Source organism: Pipistrellus kuhlii, unplaced genomic scaffold, assembly GCF_014108245.1.
Source record: "Pipistrellus kuhlii isolate mPipKuh1 unplaced genomic scaffold, mPipKuh1.p scaffold_m20_p_7, whole genome shotgun sequence".
Taxonomy (NCBI): Eukaryota; Metazoa; Chordata; class Mammalia; order Chiroptera; family Vespertilionidae; genus Pipistrellus; species Pipistrellus kuhlii.
The window spans coordinates 65675792-65699541 of record NW_023425573.1 but is presented as its reverse complement, the minus strand read 5'-3'; the positions used below and the strand labels follow the sequence as shown (position 1 = coordinate 65699541).

General features: G+C 37.9%; 1 protein-coding gene across 1 annotated transcript in view; it reads left to right on the top strand.

The window, feature by feature from the left end:
- Positions 1 to 23750, top strand: part of THSD7B (thrombospondin type 1 domain containing 7B) — a 696543-nt gene that overhangs the window by 335301 nt on the left and 337492 nt on the right. The window contains exon 9 of the mRNA XM_036422004.2: positions 7198 to 7313. Coding sequence (XP_036277897.1) covers positions 7198 to 7313 — 116 coding nt within the window. The remainder of the gene's footprint in view (positions 1 to 7197; positions 7314 to 23750) is intronic.

Sequence of the window (23750 nt, the reverse complement as noted above, 5' to 3'; positions counted from 1 at the left end):
TGCCTCATTCAATCCAATTTGTGTTGCTGCCATGGGCAACTCAGACACCTGATTCATCTCATCTTGGGGCACCATGATAACAGGCTCTGGGCCTTATCCACACTGCCATGGAAACCACATTCACCCTGTGTAAGGAAAGTCATAGACATTCGGTTAAGGAAAATGAACTGCTGATGGCAGAAACATGCAGACTGGCCAGATGGGCCAGATGCTGCTGGTGGTGGAGCTTCCGATGGGCAGCTGGCTCTGCGAGTGAAAGTGAAGACAACTGTGACTTTAAGTGAAACACTGTCAGGAAGACCTTATCCTCCCTCCCCTTAACTGTGCCTTCCAAAGTACTGGGGTTGATATTCTCTACTGTAAGGACTCCAGACTTTAGAGCAGTGTTGGGTGTGTATTAGTGTCCCATAAGCATTTTTGAATTTATGAATTAACTTGACCTATATGCTTGCCAAGTCTTGGATATAAATTAGAGAAAAATGAGAGTAGATGATGTTTATTTGCCTCAAAAATATATTTTATCTACCATAATAAATTTTGGCAAAGGGGACTGCCGTGAAGAGTAATGAAGAGATCATACATATGGCCTTCGGCTCTAACTAACTCATAAATGTTATTTCTGTTTAGCATCCAATGCTACATTGCTCTTGATGATTATTGGAACATGGAATTCTGTTAGTTGTGTGTTGAAACTTGCCTGGTATTTTTAGCCTGGTAACCATGGGAGTTAGTTAAAGCTAAACATGGAAATAATGTTTACATACCACCTACTTAAGGTGACTATCTAATTACTGAGGATATGGTAAAATCCTAAGTGGCTTAAAATGGTATGAAGAGAACTCATTTTATCTTGGAAAGAATTGCATCCTTAATAATGTTATTTTTATGATGGAAATATTCAACTGCTTAAAAAAGGATGCATGAAGTATTAGCTTTGATATGCAAATAAAAATAAGTAGGTACTAGATGTGGGAATTTGCCTTATGTGTGACATACAATAATATTCTTTATAGTGATGAAAACCTTTTGAATACTTGAAGTCTGATCTCCTACCTTTGACAAAATGTTGCTTAGTTCTGAATCACAACAGATAACTGTTAGGTCCAGGCAGGGGGGAAGCCCAGAGCTGATGCAAGCATCTGCAAGGTGGATGGTGACAAAGATAGCTGGCTAGCTGGAGCCTTTCTAGGGCTTTCCTAGACCCCTGGCCCAAGGCAGGAATTCCACACCTCTCATGCCTTCCACCCTCCCCTCACTGAACAGCTTTATAAAAGAAGTGCCTATGCTGCATTTTGGTGGAAATTTCCTGGCCCACCCTTGGACCAGCAAGCTTTGCCTGGGAGCACAGACTACCCCCTTCCCCCCTTTTTTTAATCACCTGGACTCCATGTCTTGCTTCTGCATTACAAACTTCTCAGCTGGAACCTTACAATAACAATTCCCTTGATGGGAATACCATTTGTTTCTTTCTTAGCAAAAGAGCATTGGAATTGACACTGACATTTAGCAAATAAATTATCATTACATTGTAAAGGCTATTTGGGCATGAAAAGTCAGATTATATGTTCAAATAGCACTCTTATTTCCTTTTCTATCCTCAAAATCACTTTGAATGAGACAGATTTTTTAAATTAAAGTCTAACACATCAATTTACTCAATTTTTAACTCAATGATATTTTATGCCCTACCCTTCAAGTCACAAGAACACAAGTTAATAGTTTAAAACATGATTCACAAATGAATACTTTTATTTAACATTTATGTAAGTGAAATTAAACTATTATTATTACAGTAAATAACCTCCAGTTTTGTTCAGTTAACCAACAAGAAAAATGAATTGCACAGATGATTTCCCTAACACACACACACACACACACACACACACACACACACACACACAGATACACACAGACACACACACACACACAGATATTACTCATTACTTTTTGCACTGTTAATGAGGCTGGAGACTTAACCTAATTGTAATTCTTACTATACATCTCCAAACAATCCTGCTAAACAGAAGTAGCCTGATTGATTTTAGTCAAGTCAATTAAAATTATTGTGGTTAATGAGATGAATTAAGCTAAGAAAATGGTATCTACTGTCCAGTAAAACACATTGTGAGATAGTGAGATTATCAACAGTAGAAAATATCCTTTTCTCTGCCCTTTTAAAAAAATAAATATTTTTGTTCTTTTTTAAGTGAAAGCCATTTCAGTGGAGAAATATGCCCTGACATTTGTGAAATCCTTGATGTGGGGGTGGGGCAAGAGAAAAAGGAAAGGAGAGAAAAACCTCCTAAAAGACAGTGGCCTTGGGGTCCAAGGAAAGAAGCAGATCAGCTAACATAATGCATTTTATCTCTAAGCTCACTGCACTGGGGTGCACAGAATTCCTTGCAAGTTCTCACTTCCCTGGGTTGGTGTTTTGGTTTCCATGCAGTTGTGTAGGTGAGAATGTTACCATTGTATGAGTAATAGAACTGATCATATCAGAAAATGAGAACTAGCTAGGCACAACTGAAACAGAAGTGAAAGCTTGTTGGTATATTTTTGTGGTTTTGTTTGGTTTGCTACATGATTCAATGTTGCTTTTTTTTTTTCCCCAGCGGCAATGTAGAAAAATAATACTAAAGATTAAAAACACACAACTTAAAGCTTTCCAAGGTCCTGATAAGTCACTCTCTGCCTTTAATGTAAAAACACCTGGCATTTTGTGAGTTATAGGAATATAAAGTTCCAGTGAAACATTTAATGTTTAAATAGTTGTCAGGTTTGTCCTCTTAGCTGAGTGAGCTGGAACATCAGTTCTGGGATAGGAGGACTGCTGGAGAAGATGGAGCACCATGTGTCTGCATCTTGATTATGGAGGCGCACTGAATAATGACAAGTCTTTATAGCTCAATGTAATACATTTTCTCACAATGCTTATAAGGAAATTTGGCCTACAGGGTGACCAAGAAACAATCATTATAGAATGCGCCAGTGCAAATCCAGGAAAACATATGTGTTCAGTTGGGACGCCTTCATCCTTTTATCAAGAGCACAACCAATAAAAGCAAAAGGCAAGGGTCATATTCGATAGTTGGTTTGCTAAAAAGTGAATCCATGTTTCCTTGCACTTTAAGGTTTCAATTTTGTTTTGGAAAAAGCTGGGTAGATTTCTCATTATTCCCAGGGATTTATTTGTCTTCAGGGTCAAAAAGCATAGGATACTAGTCAATCATTGACTTATTGTTACTAATATTTGCAATGCACTAAGATCTGGCATTTTTGAGTTATGACATAAGATGGAGTTCTAAGATCAAAACATTCAAAGTTAGGACATTTGCACACACACAACAAAACAGCAGCACAAAATATGTCAAAAGTCTTTTTTTCAGTCAGTAACAATACAAGAGTACAGAAAATAAAACCATGTAGTTTTTAGAAGGGGAGGGCACCTAAGTTGCTAATGGTCAAAGAGAATATTTTAAAGACTAAGAAAAAAATTTCATGGACATTGAAAATGTGATGATCCTTGAAGCCATAGATATTCCAACAAAGCCCTTAGTTCATGGACTCTATAAAAGCAATACAACCTGAGCATCTTGACCTTTGACACTGAAGAGATATCATTTCTCTCTTATGGGCCATGGGGAGGAACATGGAGAGAAAGGGGGCCATATTGTGGAGAGTTGACATTAGTCTCAGTGAGTGATTCTAAAACAGTTTAAATAAAGCAGACAATATTAGTACCTTAGAAAGATGAACTCTCACTCGTAACTGAAGTGAGCCACGTCCCTGCAGAGCATGCCAGCCTCTCCAGCAAGTCTACAGCTGGCACCACCCATTTCTAAGCTATGTTGAGTGTCTGGGTGAATGTGCAGTAGGATGCTGTAGGCCCTCCTGCCCCACTGTGCACACAGGGTGTTGGCTTCTCTCAAGTGGTACTATCATTTCCAGCCAAATACCAGGAGAGGTTGGCGAGGAGTTAGAATTCACAGCAATTCAGTTGAATTTCAGTATATTTCAGAGTGTGAATAAAAGACTTGGGAGTGATTTTAGTTTTTCATGCTTTTTTTGCTATCTCTACTAAAGTATGACATAAATTTCCCCTACCAGAGTAGATTGTTTAAATAACACTATATGCTCAAAATGGCACTGTAAGGATATCATTATTTTTTCTTTATTTTTGTTGTTAGATTCATTGAATTGAACTATTTGGTAGATAGGCTTTTGTGTGTTAAGCATAATTAGTAAAAATGCCACCATAATGAATTGAGCAATTTGTTTTTGGTGAGTATATTTTCCATTTTCATCCAAGTAATGATATGCTCTATAGTAGGACTGAAATTATATATTTTATTTGCTGATGATGGGAAGCAACTGGTCCCCAACTATCTCCTTCGCTTGATACTCCACATTCCAGATACAACCACTTCTTAATAGTTGTTATAGGTTTCTTCCCTCCCTCTCTTTTTATTTTGGCTGGGCAAGCTTTCACATGGTTCATAAATCTTAACAATACACAAGGAAATACATAATAGTAACAACCTTCAGACAACCCTGCTCCCCTGCCTTGCCTCCTGCCTTGCCACTGGCTAAGGCTTTATTAGTTTCTTAGTTATCCACTGTGTCTTTATGTCAATATGGGCCAGCCCATTTAATATCTTATCTGTTCTCTTTTCTGAGGGTTAGTTTCTAACCCTACATGATATATAATTTCCAATATTCTTTATATATCTCTTCATTTCTCAATTTAAAAATGTCCATTCATTGATTCATTACTTGAAAACAATGAATGCAGCCTATTCACATTAATTCATCTTACACTTCCTCCTCTCTCCCTTCCATCTCCAGTCCTTTGCCCAATGTGTCTTATGAGTGTAAGAATAATATCATGTGCATTCTGTTCCACAGCCATACTCCATCTCCCATGTTTTGTCTATGTATTGTTTCTAACGATTTAAAACGAAGATGTTTTCATTTTTTAAAATATATTTTATTGATTTTACACAGAGGAATTGAGAGGGATAGAGAGTTAGAAACGTCAATGAGAGAGAAACATCAACCAGCTGCCTCTTGCACACACCCAACTGGGGATGTGCCCGCAACCAAGGTAAGTGCTTTTGACTGGAATCAAACCTGGGACTTTTCAGTTGCAGGCCGACGCTCTATCCACTGAGCAAAACCGGTTTTGGCTGTTTTCATTTTTATAACTATGTAAATTCATGAAGTCTAATATTAATCAGATTATTCTTCCTTCTTGGATAATCTATTTCCTTCCTCTTCTCCCTCAACCATTATCATCGCTTCTCTTATTTTTTCTTAGTGTTTGAAATTTGGACAATCTCTGTGTTTGTATATTTGTAGTTTTGTAAATCAGTTGGTGGGCTTTCATCAGAATCTTCACACTCTCATCATCTCTTTTTGTCATTGTTGACACATTAAACCTCACTTGAGGGTATATTTTTTATTGATTTTTTTTAAGAGAGAGTGAAAGGGGGAGAGAAGAAGAAGAAGAAGAAGAAGAAGAAGAAGAAGAAGAAGAAGAAGAAGAAGAAGAAGAAGAAGAAGAAGGAGAAGAAGAAGGAGGAGGAGGAGGAGGAGGAGGAGGAGGAGGAGGAGGAGGAGAGAGGAGATGAGAGAGAGAGAGAGAGAGAGAGAGAGAGAGAGAGAGAGGTGAGAAAGACACATCAATTGGTTGCCTCCCACACCAATTGTGCTGAGCAGGCCAGGAATCATACCTGCAAAGCAGATACCTACCCATGCCCAGGAATCAAACCCACAGCCTAGGCCAATGCTCTAATCTAGGGGTGTCGAACTCAATCAGAGAAGGGGCCAAAATCTAAAATCCAGCCTAAATCGCGGGCCGAATGGTTTACTGAACAGTCATAAACTGTCATTGTGATGGAAACACAGCAGAGTGCAGTGATGACAGCGCGGTGCAGGCCACATTGCAAGGCCTGGAGGGACGGATTTGGCCCGCGGGCCTTGTGTTTGACACATGTGCAATCATTGAGAAACTCTGGCCATGGCTGGCTCTTCGTTTTTTTAATCCAGTATTTTCTTGTGAATTTTATCTGGTACATCTTCTGTTCTCTTGTACTGGAAGGACTTTTAATTGCCTGTTTGAACTTGCTAGACCTGGTGTTTTATAATTATTCTCAGGTACTTTGTCCCCAGGTGGCTTTGGCACCTCAGTGTTATCATCTGAAAATGAAGATTGTAGTGCCTTTTACTTTGTCCTTAGGGATAAATGAAAGAATGGAGGCAAAACACAATGCTGTAGTGGGCACCTGATACCAAAGCTCACACCAGCAGGCTTTGTGCTTACTGCATCTCGGTTTGTATTGGAAACTTATGAAGAACAGAATTTAAAGTGCAAACGTGTTGTGAGGTATTTTTATGTTTTTTCCTGGCATATCACTGTTTTAGAAGATAATAAATGTGGTTTTCAGCCCTGTGTTATTTATTTTTTAAAAGAAAAAAAAAACAAAAACAACAACACTTGTTTGCAATATCCTGAGACTTCAGTTCTTCCCAGTGAAATGAATCCATGGACTATTTGTGTTACTTTTTTTCCCAAGGTGAGCATTAAATGAATAATCAACAAAATCATTGAAGTGCTTCTCTTGCTAATGCTGGTCAGTATATATGTTACTTATAGTCTGTCATGTCTTGCTTATGGTTCACTTCATCAATCTGCAGGTTCTAAAGAGACACCTGATGATTGTAAATTGTGTTAATAATCACATATGTATAGGTCAATGGAATTCAATGGTTTTTTCTTTCCCAATTTTTCCATATAGTTCCTTGCACTTCCCTCTTCCTTTTGAACAAAATCACTGATTTGATATATTACCCTGAATAAAACACTTCAAAAAATATGTGCCTATTCAAAAAAAAAAAAAAAAATCAAATTTTTCTTGTTTGAATTGATGCTGCTAGAGAGACCCCTCCTTGGCATTTGTCTTTGGTTCGTTTCAGGAGCTGTGCTTTTCCTGGTCTGGGGGGAAGTAGTGTGGTGGCTGGGACTAGAGAGCTGAGGCCTCAGAGCCCTTGGACAGTAGATCCCAGCTCTGGGCCTGTCTTCTCTGATCTCTAAAAAAAAACAACAGGGCGATATTTTCTGTCCTGAAATCCTACAGTTTTACGTTAAAGCACTCACTTTCCCTTGCAGGCACTGATGTGGTCTCTTCATGTTGACAGGTGTCCGGATTCCACTCGCCCCGAAACAGTGCGCCCCTGCCTGCTCCCCTGCAGAAAGGACTGCGCTGTGACCGCCTTCAGCGAGTGGACACCCTGCCCGAGGCTGTGCCAACCAGGTAGGCGGATGCTGTTTCTTTCTGCTTATTTCTAACCGCGCACTGCTGTTCCCCACCGCTGAACAGCGAGAGAATGCGGAGCGCGAGCACCTTCCTGGGAGCCAGGTTTGTCACGTTAGTAAATGAGGTCTTGAATTTCAGATCCATCGGAACTAGGAAAGGAAAACATATTAAGTTGTGATGTGCCAGGATTTATCTGTGTGCACGGCAGGAGGACTCATCTTCCGCTAACCCTGCATGGCATTTGGAATCATTCATATGTGGTTCCTAATAAAACATCATCACCATCACCATTTATTTGTTGCTCCCGTGTGCATTTGTATTTCTTTATTTTAATGGTTATGCTTTGGTCCCCCTGGGTGTATTTATAGGACTATGACCCAGAACCCTTAATACCAAGTCCTAATAAACACACAGAAACACTTCGGTAACATGATCCTCTTTCTTAGAACAGGACTTTCCTTCCATAGTTATTAATGTTCCCTGATGAGCTAGTTCACGTGGAGATACAAAGGGTCCTGGCATCATAGCTCCATTTAAGCCGAAGGCCAGGAGTTAATAATGTAGTTGCTCTTCCTCACTCTCACACCTTGGCCTTGGTCATGTAGATCTTACCATTGTCACAGTAAGAAAAGGCACATCCAAGAAAAGGAAGGATGGAGAGACTATTAACCTGAGTGCCCAGAGTCAATCAGGGCTCAGCCACACATCCCTGGCCTTTGCTTGACAGTCATGTCCTCTGAAGCAGGATATGGCCCTCACTGCTGCTGCACTAACTTCCTGGAGGAAGGAAAAACGTGTGTCATTCTGCAAAGAGAGAATCCATCATGAAAATTGAGACCATTAACATCTTTCTGTGCAGAATTCCAGCTCAATGAATCTGGGATCAACCAAGTGTAGTACTGTGACTCTCTCTCTTGCACATCTTCCTGGGAGTGCCATGCCCATGTGACCAACATTGGCATAGATCCGACTGCCATTTCAAACCATCTCTCAATGACTGGCAAAAGGGTGGTGACTGCTGCTGAAGATTATCATCATCAGTGTTTTGGTTAGCAGTGGCAGGGCACCTGAGCAGAGTTTTATAACTGCCATCTCCTTTTCTTAATGACTTTGTCAAAACAGTAATGAAGTGGCATCCACTGAACATTGCTTGTGGATAGAATCAGAAATAAATATATTGAATAAAAAAGAGCTTTGAAAATACAGTGAAATATTTAGCTAATCTTTCAAAGGGGGAAACAACAATCTCTTCTAAAGTACTTTTCTGAATGAAGTTCTGACATGAGTGAACTGAGTGAGCGGCGCCGGTTCAGAGAGGTCAGGGGGCTGCCATTTCCAGTCAGAGTGGACAGAAGAATAATCTATATTTGGAACCTTTTGGAAGGCAGCATCTAGGAAACTGGCTTTTTGAATTTTAATAGTTACAAACCCTCAAAGCATACCAACTCTTAAAAATATATATTGGAAAAGTTCACGAAGATAAAATAACCTGTGATGGTAGAATTTTATTGAGGTTCCACTATTTCTTTCCCATGAAAGATAAGCATAATTCCTTTGCTAAATGGTTAAAACAAAGGAAATGACTGATTTACAAATACCCACTGGCAGAAAGATACTGAGGGCGGAGCAGTTAGGTGCTGCTGACCCTCAGGAGGTGTATTAGTTAGCTGAGTCTGTGCACCTGGTGGCCACAGATTATTTCAGCTACTGCTATTGCACGTAGTCTACATTCAAGAAAAGTCCCTCTGCTGTCGGGGTGGGGGAGGGGATCTTCTCCTAGCACTGGCCAAGGATGGAGACATCACAGGGCATGTGAAATGATTGCTTTTCTAGCAATATTAAATTTTACTCCAATTTCCAGAAAGTAGCTTAATTATTTAAATATTGGCATTGAAATAAAAATAGTTCCAAACCTCTGTGGTCTCTTTTTGCCTCCACTTTTTTCAAGCCCAGATAATTCTTTTCACAGCCTGGCAGCCAAGGGACTTGCAGGAGCAAAGATTCAATTTTCAGATTTCTTCTGGCTTTCCACTTCAATTCCATTTACCCTCCTGTTAGTTCACACCTTAAGAGCAGCAGAGAGGTAGGCAAAAGTAGATTTACAGTTGTGGATATGTGAAACAAAGTTTATTCTTTTATTATTTATTCTTGTATTACATGTTTTTCCATATGAACAATTGTAAACCTACTTTTGCCCACCCCTGTATGAGTCATTCACAATTTCAAATAAGTCAAAAATCTCTTCATCTGGACTTGAGAATTTCTTCTACTCAAAGGCAAACTGTTGCCACCTTTTCTCTTGACCTACTCCTTTCAAGCACACACAATCCCGTCTTTCCCCACAGATTCATCTGTACTTTAGTCCACTTGGGAAGTGGAGAATAAAATACTTATTTACTTCCAAATAATGAAGAGTCTATTGTGTGTGACAGATCAAGATTTGGAGCCTGAAACATGTCCTCAAAATAATGTTGGAGAGAATGTAATAATCTAATAACATTCCTCCAGAAAGTGGAATGTTTTCAACTCTGTACATTTTGGATGTTACCTATTCATAGTATTCTTTGAAAAATGAAATAAAATGTGCACCTCACATATTTGTCCCAAGCACAAGTCTCATAATACAAAGTATAGGTGCCTTTGATTTTACAAGCTCCACCAGGGGCTACAAATCTCCTTTAGTCTGTAATTTAAAACCCATAGATCACAGATTACTACAAAGTCCTAGTACTTTACTAGTAAATATTCCCAAAATCCTAATAGGAAGAATTACAAACACTTGGACTTGTAGAGGTTACATTTCTCAATCATACTTCTACTAAACTATGGAGTTCTGCTAGTAAAATTCATAAAAGACACTTTTCTTAATTCATAGGAAAAAAAGAGAGAGATACAATTCTCTTAAATTTTTCCTCCTACAGTTTTTTTTTTTTTTTTTTTTACTTTTTTCTTTTCTTTTTTTTTTCTTTTCTTTTTTCTGCCTATCTCTACTAAAACCCAGTGGGAAGTGGATTTGATTTGGAAAGAAAATAAAAATAAATGGAACATTATTTTTAAAGTCCCATGACCACATTCAGGGAGACCACTGATAAGAACTGCTGCTTAGAGGTTGGAACTCTTAGTTGTTGTACCTACACTTCTTCACAGCATATGTTAGTGAAAATACTAGCTGATAGGGAAGCATTTTCAGTCCACACACGTCCTCCTCTCCGCTTCCTTCTGGGCCAGAGATTGATGTACATTTGCAGAGAACTGGAGTTCACAGTATCATCAGCTTGGATTTTATTTTACCTCTGAATAGCCCCAGGAGGTAAGTCTAATTGTATATGACTAACAGGTGAGAAATACCCAGATAAAAAAGATAAAATCACTGATCCAAGATCACCCAACATGTCAAAGGCAAAGCAACAGCTGGGATCTAGACTCCAGGGCCTGCTTGTATTCATCCCACAACAAGTTATTTCTCATATTCCTAAGCACAGCTCATCTGGTTTGTTTATTATCAATTCGAGAACCTGAAGCCTGGTACAGCAAGGGAATATAGTCAATATATTTTAATAACTTTGTATGGGGGGGGCAGATGTTTATTAGGATTATTGCAGTGTTTACTTTGTAAGGTATATGAATGTGGAATCACTGTGTTGTACATCTGAAATGCATAAAATATTGAATGTGAACAATAATTTAAAAATAAGTAAATTAATTTTATAAAGAAGACTAGAGGCACAGTGCACAAAATTCGTGCACAGGGGTCTGTCCCTCAGCTTGGCCTGCACCCTCTCAAATCTTGGACCCCTTGGGGGATGTCTGACTGCCTGTTAAGGCCCAATCCCTAAGGATATTGTGGGAAATCAGACCTGCAGGGGAGGGCATTGAGATACATTATCCTACTTAATTCTTTCTTCAACCCTATATGAAAAGAATGATCATAGCCCCATGTTAAATATGAGGATACAGAGTCTTAGAAATAGGGCCCAAGATTGCAAAACTGATAAATGGTGAAACCATGTGGAATCCTAGTCTCTTGACCACTCATTTAGGGGTTAACATTTGCTGAACAATCACTGTGTTCCAGGCACTTTGCTAGGTTAGGTACAAATATGCATAGAATGGTGACTAAAAAGCATATCCAGGCATTATGGAGACCACAGTCTAATGGAGGAAGATAGAGCGATTGAACACATTACCCTAATGAATATGCAGTTACAAAACGAGGTATGTGCTTTGCAGAAATCCATGGTGCTATGAGGGAAGATGGTAAGGAAAATCAGAATGACCCTCTTTCTAGAATATCTTTCTCCTTATCTCTACTGTTTGCCCATTTTACCAGGTGTAAACATTTTCCTCCTCCATTCAATTTATCCTGCTCCTCCTGCTGGTAGTAATTAGTCCTCATCTGGAGTCCCCAAATGAGTGGCTTGCATTTTAGCACTTGATTTCTTCTCTGAATGTATTTCGTTTCTTCTCTGAAAAACAGTAAAGTCTTTGGGGCCTGGAGCCTTTTCAGTTTTCATTCCCAAAGTGCCTCATAATAAACTTAACACAGAATAGAATTCAGTAAACCCGTGTCAAATAAATGGATGCCAGTTAAAAACTATATCCTTAAGCAAACGTAACAAACTTCTAAAAAAAAAAAAAAAAAAAAGGTGATCTACCTTTCCAACTAAATTTCTTTCTTAAATGATTTTTAAATGATTTGTGTGTACAAAAACACATATGATGATGCCGGAGATAGCATGTACGCTTAGAATCAGGTTTGTTCTGGTTACCTGGCAAATGCGGTTAAAAGGAAAACATGTACTATCATTTTATTTATTTACTAGAGGCCTGATACATGAAATTTGTACAAGGGGCTCAACCCTCACCACCCAGGTAGCTTTCTTCTCTGCCTCAACCCCACAGTCTGGACTTCTGGTCTAATTAGCATATTGTGCTTTTATTATTATAGATTTGTTCATTCGTTTATTATTTTTAGTGAAGTAAGTTTAACATTATTTTAAATGAAATATTATGAGTATCTCATGGGAAGAAAAGGCTATTCAATTGCTAATTCCTAAAGGGCATTTCCTAGTGTAACTTCCCATTTCAACAGAGGACTCCAATAGAAGTGATATGTCTATAGAAAATGGAGTAGGGTTTCATTGTTTGTTTTCCTAAAGAAACCCTAGGGTATAACGTAAAAATGCAAAATCATGGTGGTCATGTGCAGGCTTTTGTGGTCTAGATTGACCCAAGTGTAAAACTTAGGATAATTTGATCAGGTTTCTGAAAGTACGGCCCATGGACTTCCAACTCAGAATCACAAAGAATGTTTGCCAGAACCCTAAGAAATTCTGATTTAGAAGCTGGGACTGGGACCTCAAATAGGCATTTAAACAAACTATGTTAGTAATTCTAAGACATATTAAAGCTTGAGAATCACTGAACTTAACCATGGAAACACTTAATTTAACCATAGGCCACTGGATTCTTTGAGAAATGTTTGCCTTGCATCTGCTATATCTTTCTGATTAAGTCTATTTCAGTTTTCAAGGATCCAATCCCTCTAGCTACCTTAGGCAGAAAGGGGCTTGTTGGGAAGTTATAACATCAATTCTTATAGATGACCCCCAAAAAGAAAAGATGATCAAGTGGATGGTATGGGGACTAGAAATGCAAAAGGGACTGAGGCTCCTCTTTTCAACTCTCAGAGCTGGCTGATTCCTCCTCCAGATCCCTCTGCTCCTCTGTGCACACCTGCAGCCCTCTCCCTTCTAACGGGCTTGCTCTGAGTCTCTGTGCTCAAAACTAGTAGAACCAGAGCTCAGAATCGCTGGCCCAGATGCTGCTCTCCAAAATTAAATCAAGCACACAACACTGACACAAACTTCTCATGGGTCTCTTTATTCAATTTTCAAGCAAAAAGAGTCTGATGACCCAGTTTGTTCCAGTCCCTCAACCACCCAGCTGCCTGTAGATCAGCTCCCTTATCACCAGGCCCCGTCTAGAAGGGAAGGGGACAGCGTGTAGAAAGGCAGCAGTAACTGAGTATGGGAGCACTCTTCTCAGTTAGAGCAAGTGATTGTTCACCACAGAGACTGACATCTCCATGACATTCTAGCTCAACACTTTGGGTGAGAATGCAGAATATAACTAATTTCCTCCCTTATGTTTACACCAGGGCTGACCTCTAGGCAGAGGAGAGACAAAGCCAACCTTCTTATTTCCAATGCAAAAGCCATGTTAGAGCTTCAGATGGAAAGGGGGGCTGTTGTAAATAAGGTAGAAATACAGAGAAGGAAAATGAAGCTCCTGGGAATATAAATGCAGTAGAATAACATTTATTGTAGAACAGAAACTTGGACTAGAGAGAAAGGACTCTCTCTCCTTGAGCATGATCTGAGCCAGATATTTTACTTTAAACAATCAAAACATGCAATCTGTTTGTACTTGAATTCTTAGTACAGTGCCTAGGCTATCATGAGTAGGAATTCTCAGTCATAAACTGTTGTCCTGGTTGTCTTATAAAATAAACTAACATATCAAACAAAATAAAATAAACAAAAAAGCAAATGGAATAAACAAATGCCTATTTAATGCATGAAGTTCTGTCCTTTACACCTGAAATCCACGGTTATGTCTTCTTAGTTTACATCTAATAGTTTCTCTAAAGCACCATTAATCTTCTTTATTCAGCAGTCAAGCTACATTACCATAAATAAATCCTAAGGCTCACCTGGGTATTTACAATGATTTATTGTTAGCCTTAGTAGCAAAAAAATAAAATAAATAAATAACCTGTGTTTCTTTGGATATGAAGGCTCTTTCTTTTCAAATGTTTTTACTTCTGGCTGTTTTTTTTCTCATATCTGGAGAATTCTCTGCAGACAATACAATATAACACAATATAATCCTTATTTGATTATAGAGTTAAATGAGTTGCCTTTTGGAAACCAAGGTACCCATTCTAATTAGAAGTTTATTTTTAGACTTTCAATGTACTTTCTATGAAGAACTAAAATAAATTAGTTTTGATTTAACAGGGTGTTAATTTATTAAATAATTTCTATAATTAAAAAAGAATACATTATTTTTCACTTCCTTGACTTTACTTGCATTTTAATATGAGTCTCAGTTAGATGTGATTTCAGCAGGTATTTGACTGACTGTATTAGCTAGTATGATGGTAGATTTTTAAAGGATTTAATTTGCATTACTATAACAAAGCCTGGAATGCCTAGAATGAGAGGTAGAGTTAAATGTTGGGATCTTAATATGTCAATTTGGAACTTTAGGTTGTATAAGAACATCAAATAATTTATGTAACAAATCAAGAAGAAAGTAAATTCAAGCTCAAAATTAAGTACATTCCTCAAGTTTAACAAACAGCTTTTCAGTGTTTCCTAATGGAAAAGGTATCACTGGTTCTTCTGCTAATCTTTTGACATTCTTTCATGGAGATGGTTCAGATAGAATATGTATGAATGACATGTTTACAGTGATGTGGAATAAAATATTCCAAAATCAATATGCTAGGAATAATAGATTCTCTGCCATTTGAGATTTTCCTCATTACATATAATTTTCCTAATATTTAAAATATGCTTTAAAAAATTAGAGGCCTTATGAATGATAACCAAAGTAGGAATATAGACTACATGAGTGCAATGACAAGTTCTGTTCATTTCTTACTTGAGCCAGCAATATTCTCTCCCATTGCTGAGTGACCACAGCACTTTTTGAACTGAACTTTGATTATATTCAGTAAAGTACTTAATTATATTCTGTCTTAAGTTTCTCACTAATTTGTTCCTGTGTGGTGGAAGGAGCTTAACCTATAGAATCTAACATACCTATAATGGACTCCTGGTGTTTTTACTTAGTGAACCTCTCTGAGACTGTATATACTCATCTTTAGCATAGCTCTGACATGTAGCATTCATGAGACAATTTACTCCCCTGGGCTTACTTATCCTACATGTAGAGGCTAACTCAGCATTGATAAGTCCCTCCTTGTCTTCCATTCTATATTTTATCTCCCCTGAGTAAGTTACAGGATGCATAAAAGGTCAAGCCATAAAAATTATTATTTTAATAAAGAAAAGATACTTAGAAGTAAGGGTGTGTGAGCAACAAGCTCATACGTTGTCTTGGATATTGAGAAAGTCTAACTTTTTCATTCATCTATTCCTCCCATCCTGATTCAGAAACAATTGAGTCAGAGCAGAGGGAGATCAAAATAGCAGCTGATTCTCAACCCCAGAATTAGACAGCCCACTTGATTGGGTATGAGTAAGAAAAGATCAGAGTATGTGCATCCTCTGAGCAGATGTAGCCCAAAGAAAGAAAAGGAGAGGGAAGGAAGAGCCACATATGCCCACTTCCTCCTTCCAAAGTCATGAGTTAGATGCCATTCTTTCTTCCCAAAGAAGAAACAAGCGAAGGAGGTTGTCAGTCCCGAGCTAATGAGGCTTTAGAAGTGGATCACCCTCACATGAAGGAATACTCGGGAGAACTTCACCCTCAGGTACTGTTGCTTTGCAACTTTGTGACCTGACATCCTACCTTGTACTGCTTTCTTTACCTTCTCTAGCCATGGTCTTCTCTCTGACCATTTTGTTCAACCTTTCACTTGCTACCCCTTCTCTCTAAAATGCTCTTCCCACAGCCCTTGGCATAAGTGCCTTTAGATCAACACTTCGTTTTCAGTTCATAAGTCATGACTCAGATTTTTTCTTTAGTAACTTAACTAGAGACCCCCCTTCTTCCCTCTCTCTGTCTTTCTCATTGCCCTGGCATTTTCCTTAGGGAGGTTAGTACTCTCTAAGTAATCTCTATGTGCTGTGCACTGCTTACACACATTGAACAGTAGCTGCCATCATATAAGTGTCTAACCACTTATTGAATGAATGATAACAGATAAATGTATCATTAGCTTAGCAAACCCTTTCTTTAGGGCTTATTACTAATATATACCAAGTTCTATGTCTACTACTAATAACATTACAATGAATAACACAGGGTTGGTTAAATCATAGGACTTTTTAACAGGGGAATCAAGTATATAAACTTTTTATTTTCTATAAAGAATGAACACATGGTATTTGCAGCCAAAGAGTAGGGGCTTTGCTTCTAGCTAAGTGGCCAGAAGAGGTAAGATTTGGTATATCAGGAGTTTTCCAAGTAAACATGGGGTAGACATTCTTAAGGGTAGGTAGTAGAGGGCATGTGTGTGCTGAGATCAACTTTATGAGAGTACATGTTCATTAAATGAATTACAGGCAGGCAGCTTGTGACACTTGGGATGCATAATGCATTATGAGGGAGTGATGAGAATAGAGTTAGAGAAATATGCAGAAGTCAGCTTATGAAAATAGTTATGCTATTCTAAGAAGATTGGACATAACATGGAATTCTGACAGACCATTTAAATTTTAAGCATGGGTATGATAGTATCAGCTATGTTTTTTATAAAAATAGTACAGAAAGTAATGAGGTTAGACAGTATCAGGAGCCAGGAAAATTATGAGGTCATTCAATTATCCGGGCAAATAATGAGCAGAATCTGTTTTCTTGATAAAAAGAAATGTGCATCATTGGTAAGCATATAAATTACTATAACTCAGAATTGCTTAATAACCTGTCTTCATGACTGGGCTCTTCGCCCATCCCACAGAATTTATGTAACTGGATGATTATGCAAATGCTTCCTCCTGCTCGAAGGCTTTAAGTGCTAAGAGAAACAAAACCAGTAAGCAACTGTGAGGACTTCCGGAACAGAGCAAACCCTCTTTCTCATCTCACCAAGTACATGTTTCCAAGAAGGAAAAAATACCAAAGACTAAGAGGATCTCACTCATTACATACATGAACACCTGTTCTTCTCAGGACCAACATAATATGCAGGCCTCAGTGTACCCCAACCAGAGATGAAATCCTCAACCTGGTGTGTGCCCTGACAAGGCATCAAACCCCCAACCTTTGTGGTTGTGGGGGAGGGTCGGGGATAAAGCTCCAACCAACTGGGCAACCTGGCCAGGGCAATCTGGCCAATCTTATCTCATTTTCTGTTTCTGGGATTTGACTCTGTGCCTTTGTACATACTATTAGCTCTGCCTAGACTTCTCTTTCCCTAGATATTATATAGATGACCTGCCAACCTCCTTCATATTCTTGCTCAAATATTCCCTTCTCATTGAGGCTGTTGAAGTTTAAAATTACAATTCCCTCCCTCCCCTGCCACACACACACACACACACACACACACACACACACACACACACACACTCCCTGGCTTTCATCCACATTTTTTTGGCATGACAATTAATTGCCAAATAAACCCTAAATATTTAAACTGCATTTATTTTTAAACATGTTTTTTATTGATTTTAGAGAGAGAAGGAGAGAAGAAGGAAGAATGAGAAAGAAACATTGATGAGAGAGAAACAATTATTACCTGCCTCCTGCATGCCCCCTATTAGGGATCAGCCTGCAATCTGTGCATGTACTAGTTTTTCTCAATGCATGGGATGACTCTCAACTAACCGAGCCACATGGGCCAGGGCTAAAATTTATTTTTTAATTTTGTTTAGCCTTTCCTTAGAATGGAAAGCTCATGAGGACAGGACTAATGTTTGTTTGTTTTTCTGTTCTTATGCCATATTCTCAATTTCTAGAACAGTATCTCCTTATTACAGGATTTCATTATTATTTTTTTCAGAATAATGCAGAATACCATATAAACAGTTATGTCTTGGGTTTTGTCTTCCAAGTAGTGTGGTGGGAATTTTAGCTCCACACATATATTAATTAATTGAGGCATTTTTTTTAGGAAATCTCTGGGTGACTTAATTTTTCTGTTAGTTATAAAGTGAAAGCCAAGACAGACAACAGACAGCACTCCCATTCTTTCTCTAGTTTAGAGCAGAATTTTTTATAGTCCATACACTGAAGATGTGTGTGTGTGTGTGTGTCTGTGTGTATGTGTATGGAGTCTCACTTGCCCTATGTTCTGGTTTCAGGCTTTGTTTCTTATTTCCTAATTTATCATATCTGTTAAAAGTTCAGGTCTTACCACCAGCAATAGATAAATTTTCCAAGAGCCATTGATCCAAAAATTTCCCTTAATTTTCTACCTTTTTTTGCCATGTGTTTTAAAAATATTTTGAAACATTTCAAAGAGACTTGCAAAGGAAACAAAAATGAAAGGAAAAGAAACATACAGGACATTTTCAACCAAGTATAACCCATTTGATAATTGGGACACAAATTGCAACCCAATGACAGATGGATAATTGAAGTATTTTAGGATAATTGGTATACATATTTCCAGGTATGATAGTGCTCCTATGATTATGTTTTAAATAATCCCTTATCTTTTATAAACCTATTCTGAAATAGTTACAGTTTAAATGATGTGGTAACTAAATGTTCTTTGAAATAATTTAGTTGTGTGTGAATGAGCAGAGATATAGATGAAACAAGCTTGCCATGTAATTATTGATAATGATGGGTAGGTACATAGAGGTCATTTGATATGTTTGAAAATTTGTTAAGTAAAAAATATAAAGATTATAAAATGAATTAAAACCAAACTTCTCCAGCATTCTAATTTCCATGTGCTTTTTTAGACATGTATTCTGCCTCTTAAATAGAAACTAAATGTCTCCAGATTTTCATTCAAGAAAATATGATTGTAGAAGACTATATGATCATCTAATCATGGATTCTTTTCATTTATTCAAAAATAATTTATTGTTGTCTACTAGGTTTTACAAACTATAATAAGTCCTATAGATACTTACTGTTGGAGGTAGAGAGATACAAAAAGACAAAGGAGTCCAACCTAGATCTTTGTAGAGACTTGGGAGCATGAAAAGAGGGTGGGTTGGAAAGAATTCTAGAAAAACATGGTCCTCTGTTCAGTCTCCAAGGAAGCATACAGGTTATCTAGATGTAGAGGAAGAGAAAATACACTAAACAAGTGGTCCGCAAACTGTGGCTTGCAAGCCATGGTTTACTGCTCTGTTGACTAATGAGTTTGCTGACCACTGCACTAAACCAACCCCCCACACTAATCGTCATGTAAATATCTGTGTGTGTTTTCCCCCCACAGGTTGAGAACTGCTAGCAGGTTCTCCTAAGACCACCAGGAAAAAGCAGATATTTACATTATGATTCATAACAGTAGCAGCATTACAGTTATAAAGTAGCAACGAAAATAATTTTATGGTTGGGGTCACCACAACATGAGGAACTGTATTAAAGGGTCGTGGCATTAGAAAAGTTGAGAACCATTGCTGTATACCAACTAACCATTTTACATACTTACCAGACAACAAACCCTGAACTACTTTATATCGGGGTGTGTGTGTGTGTGTGTGTGTGTGTGTGTGTGTGTGTGTTCTATTTTTTTCAAAACCCCAACTAATTATTTCTCTTTGAGGCATCAGAAGGTAAGTAATTTTTGCAAGTTCACAGTTTTCATGTTAAAAAGCCATATTAGTTTATCAACCCTAAATCATAAGAGGAATTTTAAAAGCCAGTCACTTTATGTTAATGCTGCCAAACAGTGGGGATAGCAAGACAAACAGTAACACATGATATGTGCATAAAATGGATAATTAAGAGTCTTTGTCAACACTGATAAAATGTGTAGTTAAAAATGAAATAGTTTATTTTAAGTGGCTTGCTTGCACAGTTATTTTTTTTAACTTTTCTTACCACTATTCCCCCAATAAAATATTTAATATCACAAGTGCTCTTAATGTCTGAGTGGTTTCCCACACCTAATATTTAGGTGAACCAGTTTCTATAGGTAGACACATCCTGGAAAAGGCATCACAAAAAGTTTCAGAAATCAGGATTTATGTGGTTGAGCCATGATGCAAGGTGGAGTATTTAGAATATGGCCATCTCCATACAGCAAACAGCTGGCAACATCCTGCAAGAACAGAGCAGCTGAGGAGCTGAAGTTGCTAGCTGTGCATTTCTGAGTTGTGTCCTCCCTGCTATGACATGTAATCTTGATCTAGAAGCCCTTCTGTCCTCTAGCTGTCAGCTCCTTGCCAGGCATGAATAGCATCCTTTAATGCCAATGAGGAATAAAGTATTCATATGTAACACCAGCATGGATTATTTAAAAAGATTTTTCTATTCTATAGTTCAGTATCCATGCGTAATAATGATGGCAACATCTTGAGCTTGTACCCTAGGTGACCCCTGTGCCCTCACAAAGCTGCTTATATACATTGGAACATGGCATTGCCGTGCATTTCAGTATCAATGATGATGGAGTGCAGCACATTAGGGAGCCTTGTAGCCGGAAGCCACTAGACATTTCATCTGCTAAAACAAGAAGGGGCCAGGATGGGGGAAAACAAATGCCTGTTATTTCACACACACTGGCAAGAAGAAAAGACAAGTACAACTCGTCATTACAAACTGTGTTGTTAACCCTGGTCATTTATAATACACATTTCCAATTATGCCCATTATGATGTACTTAGCTGGAGGGCAGTTTGCATTTTTTAAAATGTGTTGAGAGCAGTAATGATTTAGCTGGTGCTCATTTGTTTTCTATTGCTTGGTTAACCATGCTACATTGTCCTTTTCTCGTTTTACATTTTGGATGAATAAGAGATGTTAGCTTTAGGATGCACTAAATAGTGGTCCATTGCCCTAGAGAGTGTAAAAACACACCAATGCTTGGGCTTTACCCCCTAGCGACACTGATTTAAATGGTTTAGATTGGGGAGGGGACAATATGAGTCTATAAAAGCCTCCCTTGATATTCTAATATGCAGCTAGAGTTCAATTCCTCATGGGCCCGGTAGACCTCAAGCTTACTTACTTATGTGTGACTTCACTTGTGATATTTGAAAGAGGAAGGGCCAGAGTCAAGACTGTCACAAGTTGATAAGGCTAGCTCTTCAAACTGGAGGTGTTTTAAGAGCAGCAATGGTTGAGGACAGGAAGTAGAGGATATTAAAGGTAGTCTCTAGAAATGAGAACTATTGCATAGATTCCGGAGTGGGTGGTGCCTACCATAGAGAGAAACTTCATTTGCCTGGATTGCCATCCTAGATGGCTTATGCAGATATAAGCATGACTTATTCTTCTCAAACCTATGGCAAGGGCTTGTCTATAAAGAATTTTAAGTTAAGTGGTTAGTTATATATGTATTATCTTTGCAAAATGCTTTACATCCCATTTAATTAGGCATTCCTAACAGCTGTCTTGTGCATTAGCTCAACAGAATTACCCACTGAGGGCAAGCAAGAAAATGGAGACTCTGAAAGGTTAAGTGCATCGCCCAAGGTCACATAGCAATTCTGTAATAAGCTGGTATTAGAAATAAGTCCCCTGAAGGCTTGTCTTTTGCCAGAGCCATTGAATTTAGCTTCTGTTGCAAAGTGAATGATGATTATGAAAATTTAAGAAGATAGCATACATTTTTTTCAGGCAACATTTCAGAATAAAGAAGGATATGGATATCCTGTAGTCTATTTTGAATATTCCTGGAAGTTTAGCAATTTAAACATATTTGCAGTGTTCTCTAATTCCATATGTATATAGATAGAAGTTTGAGTACTTAGATATCTAAGCTGGGCAGGAATTCTGGGAGAGAAGACTGCTCAGTATTTAGAACATCCAGAAAAATAGGAAGGAAGTCTTTGAAAACTTCCCTCTCATAGTTTTTCTAGGGCAGTGTATTTTTTACCAATCAAGCCCTTCATTTCTCCTTGATCCAGGAGAGAACATAGTGGATTGATGGCCTTTGGATAATAAATAAATAAGTTTATGCCATCATTTATGAATGATTATAAAACTATGGAGAACTACATGATTATCCATCCATTAAGTTTCACCTCTGCTTCACTGGGAGATTGAATAATGCATGCGTGTGCCTTTCCTTATAACACACAACATCTGGGTGCATCTCCTACACCCTACATGTAGCAGACACCTGCTAAATATTTATCAATGTGACAACCCTGTATGTGGTTAGTGCTTCCCTCTGAGAACTTAGGGTCACAGTCTCTGTTTTTACAAATTTTAGTGGGAGATAATTGGGGTGATAGTGAGCTTAGTTTGGACCTTTTTTTTTTTTTATAAAGAAATTCAACTCAATATCAATAATAGTTGTGAATAAACTAGAAAGGGATATTCTTTTGTGTATAATTAGTAGGTAGAGAGAATGTACTTTTTAGGAGATTTAATGTTGAAGAAACATGGTCTACCTAACATCACATTGAGATCTCTGTCTATGGAATTGGCTTAGAAACATACTTTTTAATGACCATTTGGAATTTTTTGCCAAGTGAAAGTTGTTTATTCTTCACATTCATGCTCTACTTTGAGTAAACACCAGTTCTTTTTAGTTACTTAGTAACTAAAAGCTATGTTAAGGGCTTTCATATAAAGAATTCTGTGATGTTTCTATCAAGAAAATATAAAGGAACTCCAGTCAATTGTTTTGAGGTAAGCCCTATACTTTCTTTCCCTTTAATTTTTGATTTAATGATTTATAAGCTAATGTGCTTGGGGCACACACAGTGTTCTTCAGATACTTGAACTGCTGGTAAGAAACAAAAACTCTGGTAAGAAATAAAGGTCCAGAAATCACAGTAAATAGATAATTTTAAGAATAGCAGTGCAGTCTACCTTTTCTGCACATTTGAAATGTAACTCAATGCCACAATTAAAAACAAAATGTGCATGTTTCTTACATTCTCATGGGATGGTGAGATTTCCTATAATCTTCCATACAAACTAAGGCACTTCTGAAAGTGAGTGAATGAGCTATTAATATTTAAGCCAGTATAACAGGCATTCATTAGGACTTCCCTAAGCAAACAGGATGTTTGATCACCCTAACCAATGCTATGAGAAGATGGTTGGTAACAATTGCCTGGCAATTGTAGTTTAATTTACCAAGGGCATGGGATTATTTTAAGTCATTCATTGTCCTCTAGATGCACAGAACATGGATGAGACCCAGTACCCAATGAAAGACTGGTTTGTTATATTTTTCTTTTGATTAGAAACAGCCTCAATTATTAAAGCTTTTCTTCTACTATTTTTAAATCTTTCTTTTCACTTTCTATCCTGAATTCCTAATGTACTAAAGAAGACTCCTGTACTAGGCAATCTGTACATACTTTATATGCCATAACACTTAATTCTTACAGCAGTCACATGAAATAGAAACTTTTATTTGAACTATTTTATAGCCAAGGAAGCTGTGGTTTAGCTAGATAAAAGGGATTACTTGATAACCAGTAGTTATGAGGATGGTAAGCTCAACCCAGAAAGTATTTCATCTGAGGTAGTTTTTATTATATGCAACTTATATATCACTAGAGGCCTGGTGCATGAAATACATTCACTGGGGGTTGGGGGTGTCCCTCAGCCCAGCCTGTACCCTCTCATATCTGGGACCCCTTGAGGGAT